The 9,058-nt window shown below is 37.4% G+C and overlaps 1 protein-coding gene across 1 annotated transcript in view; it reads right to left on the bottom strand.

Moving 5' to 3' along the window:
- The window catches only part of LOC114351694 (NACHT domain- and WD repeat-containing protein 1), a 139,720-nt gene that overhangs the window by 75,412 nt on the left and 55,250 nt on the right, over positions 1-9,058 (bottom strand). Inside the window, exon 3 of the mRNA XM_028302996.1 lies at positions 8,133-8,212. Coding sequence (XP_028158797.1) covers positions 8,133-8,212 — 80 coding nt within the window. The remainder of the gene's footprint in view (positions 1-8,132; positions 8,213-9,058) is intronic.

The raw sequence follows: 9,058 nt of genomic DNA, 5'->3' as shown, positions 1-9,058 counted from the left end.
TAATTTTAATTTTATTGGCGCAAGTACACTATGAAATTTGCCGCGACGTTATAGATTATAGTGTGAACGCAATCTGGGTTAGGTACTTTCCTGCTTCCCCATACCTACTTCAGTGCGTCGTCTAGACTTCAGTCAGTGTGCGATATCGCACTTGGTCTCGGTATTTACCCGCATAGTATGCTTGGCCCATCTCGCGGTTCACTTTAGCATTTCAGCTAAGCAACCGACCAAAAATTTATCGCGATAAAAGTTCGCGGGCACAGCTAGTTTCTAAAACTAAAGCTGAGAGTTTGTTTGTTTTTTAATGCATAATGGTTGAGGACTGCTTTAAGGACAGGAAAAAAACAAATGATACCGCGAGTCAAGTACGCACAGCGACATCTAGCTACTAAAACAAAAACTGCACGTATTTGAACCTCGTTGACGAACATAATAAGCACATTATTTTGCCAGTGAAGTATTTTGTTTTGTTGCCGCCGAAAGATGGCGTTGAATTATTTTAGTCTTGTACACGCTATTCGCAGATGGCGCCACTAGGTGCGCTACATAGAGCTGCAACTTTCATCCTTTTAGTATTTATCTGTTTCTTTGATATAATTGTTATATTATTGTGTTTCGATGTTTAAACGTTTATCTATCTATCTAAGTCATACACCAAGAACTCGGTATTAGCAACATCGTTATTTTTTTTTAAATAAATATCCTTTGACAATTTTACACTGCGCTTCTAGTCCCAAACTAAGCAAAGCTTGTACTATGGGTACTAGACAACGGATATAAACATCTACTAATACGTAATCTAATTTATTTGATAATGTGAAAACGTAATTATGGGCGCATTGGTACTACGCATGCAGAGTATTTTTATATTTCCTGTTTGAATAACTACGTTTTGATATTGGTGGAATATCTATTAATTAATATTATATAAGATTATATAGGGGCTAAGAATATAATAATTTACAAAAAAAACTTATTACAGACACTAAAAATTGGCCATGTGCGTGTCGTACCACGCGCAGTGTAGGGTTACGTATAGTCTTTTTCACGTAAGATGATCCGTATGACACTTCAAGGTTATCCATATTACGCATAATACATATGCAGAATATTTTTGAAAAAATATTTGTATTTTATTAGCAATATAATAAAAAAACATTAACTACTTGTGTGGTGGACTGCAGTGGACTGTATGCGTTTGTGTGTGTTCGAGAGCGCTGACCGGACGATGATGACTGCCGTTGAGAGCTTGCCCTTACTATGTCAGGCGTAGTAGGTGCTACTTGCAGGAATAAAACCACTATTTCANATTAATGATTAAACGAACTTACCTTAGTGACGTTCTATCATAATTATACGAGGGCTTCATCCGAAGAAATTAGAACCCTCCCACCACATACTTACCCAAGAATACGAAATATTATTTTGTCCATGGTGTTATAGTAACTACGACAACATCTGTAGATGTTGTCTTGTGTATCCTACCACTTTCAACTAAATGAAGTTTGAACGAGCGACCGTTATGATGATTGCTTGGGGATACCAGTTTAGGATTTTATTTTACCTGTGTTATTTTTTTATTACTTTAAACTATTGTGTATGATTAGCGAGTAGTTGCACGAAACTACAATTATTCTTCTAATTTCTTCGGATGAAGCCCTCGTATAATTATGATAGAACGTCACTAAGGTAAGTTCGTTTAATCATTAATAAATCATACAAACACGCCTGTTCGGGACACATATAGCATAAGCATCATGAATTTAAATTTTGTTTTTACATCTACCATTTATTTATTTATTTTATTTGGCTATCAACATGAGATACAGTATTAAATACAATAAAAAAAAATTCTACATACTTTTGAGTAACTGTGTTTTGCCTGAATAAACTTCAAATCGAAGTTAGATTTAAACTAAAATCGAGTAGAATTCTGTTACAAAGGCCTTAAATACTTGCAAAGCCTCGGGGACAGAAAGTTGGCGTAGCGTCATAGAGTGCATTTTGGCACTTCATCCCATTGTGAGGCGCCTTGGGGAACGTTCGGTGGATTTGTTAGGCGTTCGCTAGGATATATAAGTCCTACTCATGCGAATTTTACGGAGGTTAATATTTTGCTGAAGGAATAATAGTCGTGTTAGTTACACCATTTATAACTTAAAAACTATCTACGATGATTTAGCGCTGTTTTAATAGTTTGATTAGTTGACAGAAATTCATTATTTCCAAAATGAAGCAGAGAAGTTCATTTTGGAAATAATGAATAAGTCTTCTTACCTTTAGCTTGTCCAGCTGCTTGTGCATTGTTCTTATCATCTCACCTTCAGCTTGTCCAGCTGCTTGTGAATGGTGTCAACTCATCTTCAGTTTGTCCAGCTGCTTGTGCATGATTTGTCTTCTCACCTTCAGCTTGTCCAGCTTCTAGTGCATGGTTATTGTCAATTTCGCCTTAGCTTGTCCAGCTGCTTGTGCATGATTTGTCTTCTCACCTTCAGCTTGTCCAGCTTCTAGTGCATGGTTATTGTCAATTTCGCCTTAGCTTGTCCAGCTGCTTGTGCATGATTTGTCTTCTCACCTTCAGCTTGTCCAGCTTCTAGTGCATGGTTATTGTCAATTTCGCCTTAGCTTGTCCAGCTGCTTGTGCATGATTTGTCTTCTCACCTTCAGCTTGTCCAGCTTCTAGTGCATGGTTATTGTCAATTTCGCCTTAGCTTGTCCAGCTGCTTGTGCATGATTTGTCTTCTCACCTTCAGCTTGTCCAGCTTCTAGTGCATGGTTATTGTCAATTTCGCCTTAGCTTGTCCAGCTGCTTGTGCATGATTTGTCTTCTCACCTTCAGCTTGTCCAGCTTCTAGTGCATGGTTATTGTCAATTTCGCCTTAGCTTGTCCAGCTGCTTGTGCATGATTTGTCTTCTCACCTTCAGCTTGTCCAGCTTCTAGTGCATGGTTATTGTCAATTTCGCCTTAGCTTGTCCAGCTGCTTGTGCATGATTTGTCTTCTCACCTTCAGCTTGTCCAGCTTCTAGTGCATGGTTATTGTCAATTTCGCCTTAGCTTGTCCAGCTGCTTGTGCATGATTTGTCTTCTCACCTTCAGCTTGTCCAGCTTCTAGTGCATGGTTATTGTCAATTTCGCCTTAGCTTGTCCAGCTGCTTGTGCATGATTTGTCTTCTCACCTTCAGCTTGTCCAGCTTCTAGTGCATGGTTATTGTCAATTTCGCCTTAGCTTGTCCAGCTGCTTGTGCATGATTTGTCTTCTCACCTTCAGCTTGTCCAGCTTCTAGTGCATGGTTATTGTCAATTTCGCCTTAGCTTGTCCAGCTGCTTGTGCATGATTCTGGTCTTCTCACCTTCAGCTTGTCCAGCTTCTAGTGCATGGTTATTGTCAATTTCGCCTTAGCTTGTCCAGCTGCTTGTGCATGATTCTGGTCTTCTCACTTTCAGCTTGTCCAGCTGCTTGTGCATGATTTGTCTTCTCACCTTCAGCTTGTCCAGCTTCTAGCTAGTGCATGGTTATTGTCAATTTCGCCTTAGCTTGTCCAGCTGCTTGTGCATGATTCTGGTCTTCTCACCTTCAGCTTGTCCAGCTTCTAGTGTATGGTTATTGTCAATTTCGCCTTAGCTTGTTCAACAACTTGTGCATAACTCTGGTCTTCTTACCTTCAGCTTGTCCAGCTGCTCGTCGTACTAAAGTAAGGTGTACGGATGCAGTATGGTTAAGTTCAACCTAGTGTTATTTAATGCCACAACCGCGAAATCTTATGCGTAGTACGTATATGTCGATGATATTTTATATGTAAATAATTCAAAACAAAACTCTTTTTTTCTCTTAACTCCAGGGATAGATTTCAGTGCGCTCCGGTTAACACATTAGTATTGGCCTGAGGAACAAAATGCACTATAGTTTCATTGGGCAGCACTTGGTCCAACTTCCATACATGGATTGCCACTGCCCTTTCGTCGAGTCAGCTTGTTAGAACAAAAGACTAATTATTTTCTTTTATAAGATAATAGTTGATAGTACTAAACTAACTTATGAGCTACGATACCAATCACCCCCCCTCCCCCTTACATGGCATAAGATTATCAGAGACCAAGCCCCCCCCCCCCTGAAAAAGANATCAGAGACCAAGCCCCCCCCCCCCCTGAAAAAGAAAAAAGAACCCTACAATGCATACTCTAGTAAGCCTTTAGTGGCTTACTAGAGTACAATGCCAACCAACTAAGTACTCTGTTCTCTCTCTGTTAACTCCACAAAAATAAGTACTGTCTGTTCCTGCAATGGTAATAGGTACAATTCCAACTTTAATATGAAGACAACCAAACTAGAATCCAGATTGGGAAATGTTTCCTCTTTTACGATGTGCCATCAAAACTAGAGTGCTACCTCAAAAAGCCATTTGAACTAGTCACGGGACTAGGTCATCTCGTATCGCCCGCATTGAAATTGATGACGTGGGTGTACGAAACAACAGAAACGAATATAACTCATGCCCGTATTCACAAAAGATGCTTGCTTATGTGGAAGCAGAAAATCTAACGTACAGCGTTGAATAGAGCTCTGTGATTGGTTCGTGTATCACTCTGTGCGTCCTCGCGCACCGTGAGACCTCATAGCAAATATAGCAATGTTTGTGAATACGGGCGTCACTTCAGTGTTGTTGATAGTCATGAGTTCGTAGAATATATTTCGACTAAAAACTCATAAAAACAATTGCCGCAGTTGTGTTTTTAGTCTGTTTTTAGTACGAATAATTTACTTTTATTCCTGTTTAAAGTTGTCTTGTTGAAAATTCACGGAACGAGTTAAAACTGGAAAGAGTTATTGCTAGAGTAAAGCTTAGATTTTGCCATTTAAAATGCTAAAAAAGCGCATTTGGCTGGGTTGCACCATCTTACTTTGAATTTAACAAACGTCAAAAATCTGTCATACTCTATATACATATACAAAAAGCACCGGTTATTGTAAAAAGTAACGGTCAAAGTAAGTTAGTGCAACACAGCCAACATTATAACGATTGCGTTTAAGTGCAACGCATGGACTTTGAAATGAATAAACTATAATCAAATCGGTCATACGGCTTTTTATAAACTGGTAGTAATTAACCAGGCGTAGAGTTTAACTAAATGTTTTTGTTGAGTACTTCTTTGCACTCCAGTACCAACCAAAAGTGTCTTCCTAAATAAAAGACAGTGGAGCAACAAACAAGACTGGGGAGTATTCCTCTAATTTGCATTGTCAAGTGGGTTAAATTTATACCAAAATAAACATCTAAAGTAGCTCTTATTGCCAGTAGCTGAGCTAAGAAGCTGCCGAAAACAAGTTCAGTATCGGGGCAACATGTCACGTGTGACGTCGCGATAGTATCTTTACATAACAATAGGCTGATTTCAATGGCCTCTAAAACCACGAAAATAGTTCAGTATGATAATATTGGTCTGCATAGTTTTATTGTGTCTACATTGTCATATTCAAATATTTAACTGCTGTCATCTCTTATTAAGATTCAAGTTGCGATAATGAGTGTACCAACAGTTTGATTACAATGTAGGTATCACGATTGTACTACAAACTATTCAATGTTATTTTATGGTTCAGGTAACATTTGTGCAGAGTGTTTCTGAACTGAACAACTATAAAAAGTTTACAAGCTTTTGCAATTTAATACATATTTGAAGCCTGCGAGGAAAACCTAAAACCAATAGATATAAATCCTTATGGATTAAAATATCACCGCTATCGTTTCACTCAAATTCGAAAGTTTCACAGAAAAATCTTAGATGTTGAAATACTTTTCAAGTTCCATCATACAAATACGTCGCATTTTCAAAAGAAAGGGCTTGTTAGCGTCTCTTATTTAAATATCCCCGCATTGGTAACATTCGAGCGTCGAATTCCCCTATAGACTAAGAGCCAGTGAACGCCAGAACTAAGTACGTTATTAAATTTTATAAAAGCTGAAAGTTTGTCAGCGCATGCTCCCAGTAGAGGTACGTTATACCATGAAAGCTAAACTTCATGTACGAGTATATTAGGGCAATAATTAGAAGTTGTTAACTCAGCCAGAGAGTTTTGACCGTTCCAATTCCTTGCTACCATTTTAGGCCAAAGTTACGATGAGCCAAACTTCATGATGCACTAACGTTCTTACCTATGTTGGGAGCATGCACTGACAAACTTTCAGCTTATAAAAAACTAGCTGTGCCCGCGACGTACCTACGCGTGAAAACCCGTTTTCACAACATTTTTCATTGTTGCTATCCTCCTATTAGTCGTAGCGTGATAGTATAAAGGCTGAGGAAAGCTATTAAGCTATCTAATACTGAAATAATTTGTCAAATCGGACTAGCAGTTCCTGAGATTAGCGCGTTCAAGTAAACAAACAAACAAAGCTCTTCAGCTTTATAATATTTTTAGTATAGAAGTATAGATAACGTACTCGTAGGTCTGGCGTTCACTAGCCCTTAGTCTACTACCACGTTCGGAGTCGAGAGTTGAAATTTCCGACGTCTTGTCTTGCGACTCTTGTTACTGAAAACTTTCGGGTATATTCGGAATTATGAGAGGCACAGTCTCAGTTGTAACGTAATAACCATACAAGCAGTTTTCAGATCGAAAGAAAGTTTTAATCTCATTAGAATAGGTTTTGAGAAGCAAATAAATTTTTGTTTGCTCACCAACTTTGCTAAAACTTAGATAAAGTTCTCAGTGATACCTAAATTAACAAATTACGCAGAAAAGGGCTGGTACATACTCAATAATACTCATGGTATGTGTGTGACCTGTCATTGGACTTGCTATGAAATTATAGAAATGAGAATATTCGTAACTTCGACTTGGAATACTTACTCGTAAGTACCACAAAAATCAATGAAAAGTACGGAAGGCTTTTCTTCTCGATACAATATTAATAAATAACAAACATCGAGGTAGGTACGCTGTATAATTAAATAACCTCCTACGGCGGTTTTCACAAAAATGCTTTTGTCTTTTTGGGATTTACATGGTGGGTGGTCGTAGTCATACAAATCTTGTCTTCTTGAATTGCTTCCGAATAAAATAAACTGTGGTATGATGTAGATTGAGAAGTATTTGTAAACCTGATAATAATTATCATTAATTATGTCATCATCGTCATCATAAACCCACTGTTAGTTTACAATCTAATGCGTTACATTATAAACTGCGGAATTCAAAATTTCACGTTGACTGGTAGGTACACGTATCTATCACAGCTCGCAAAACTTAGTTGAAGTTGTTCGTCAGTAGGCCAGCTTGAATTGCCGTATCAATACTGTTGTAGTAATCTCAAACACGAAACTGATCATACAGTTCCGATTGCTAGTTCCTGGAATATTAGGGAATTTGGGGAATTACTACGTGCGGCCAAGTTTCGCTGTAACGTTACTCCCGTACAGCCAGTTTTAGTATCGCGAACAAAAGTTATAATCCTGTTAGCTGCCGCTTTCGGTCTGGACAATGTTTTTGTTTACGTGGGAGGCATAGCTTTGGAATGTTTTGTTTGTAACTTCTGTAACAACCACAATCACAACCAAAATCTATCAGATTTATGAATAACTAGGTTTCCCTTCTAGGAGCTTTGAAAACTATCACGTGTATTTAGGTTCGCTTTTGCAGACATAATAAGAAAATAAGTATATGAATACTAGATGGCCGATGTCGTCGTTACGCGATTTCATGGATTTTATTTGGGACATATTGGACTTTTTCCTAGAATACAACTTATTGTTGAAACCTCAGAATACAGAACGTTGAAACCTGTTAAAGGGGGACGTAAAGATAGTGGTTTCTGAATAAAACTATGAAATGATAATTAGATTAATTACCCCATTTATGATATTCGATGTCTGGGCATATTGAATGTTTTTATGAGTATTTATTATGCAGTGTACATTGTAAAAGTAGATAAAAATTGGTTTCACTATTGACTAAGTTGGTATTTAGCAAAGGGTTGATGGATATCTACTAAAGATAGTGCCATCCACGAAGACGCGCCCCATAATTCTTCCGCGAATGTTCCGCTCTTCTCTTGACCAAAAATGTCGTCGTCTTCGTGGATGGCACGATTTATAATGATGATATCGATTTTATTTCTAGTGTAAAACTTACTTCGATGTATCGATCATCGTACGTGGACTGCAACTCCGGCCCCACCAGCTCGAGGATCTGGCGTCTCTCCTCGCGGAAATCTAGAACAATAAGTTTATTATTAATAAATGTATCGGTAAACAACAATTCTGAAGTGAATGAATTCCTCCATGAATCGTGTTTTGGCATCTCATAAAAAGTAGGCCATTTAATGAGTGGCGTTAAACCCCATTATGTAATAAATTAGGTATTAAATATATCTACAATAATTGTTGACTTGTTGACAGTTTTCCCCCTGTTTCTGCGGCTCGGAGCACATCAAGTTTGAGCACCGAACTCGCAGAGTGAACACTATTCAAAGTAGTATTGAGCGCTAAGCCAAGAGTAAGTGGAGTAATACCTAACTTTGTGCCAAACTTTGTCGAATTTGGCGTGCCATAAAATATTATGTGGGACAACAAGCCTTTTAGATATTCCTGTGTAAACAAGTTCTTAGCTTTATGTACCTCACTATACAGGGTGTTAGGTAAATGGGTATATGAGCCGACACTAGCCCATGTTAACATGGGCATATAAATGGTATGGTGAAGTCAGAAAATTGATATCTTCATTTTAATTATTTTAATTTTCATACAAATCGGATTTTATAAAATTTATTTTGTATGAAAATTTAAATACAAACCGGATTTTATAAAATTTATTTTGTATGAAAATTTAAAAAAATACAATGATGATATCANGTCAGAAAATTGATATCTTCATTTTAATTATTTTAATTTTCATACAAATCGGATTTTATAAAATTTATTTTGTATGAAAATTTAAATACAAACCGGATTTTATAAAATTTATTTTGTATGAAAATTTAAAAAAATACAATGATGATATCAAATTTCTGACTTCACCATACCATTTATATGCCCATGTTAACATGGGCTAGTGTCGGC

Source organism: Ostrinia furnacalis, unplaced genomic scaffold (genome assembly GCF_004193835.3).
Source record: "Ostrinia furnacalis isolate ACB-3 unplaced genomic scaffold, ASM419383v2 OfSCF1172, whole genome shotgun sequence".
In the NCBI taxonomy this organism is placed as follows: domain Eukaryota; kingdom Metazoa; phylum Arthropoda; class Insecta; order Lepidoptera; family Crambidae; genus Ostrinia; species Ostrinia furnacalis.
The sequence above is the reverse complement of the archived record's forward strand: the minus strand, read 5'-3'. Positions and strand labels throughout refer to the sequence as shown.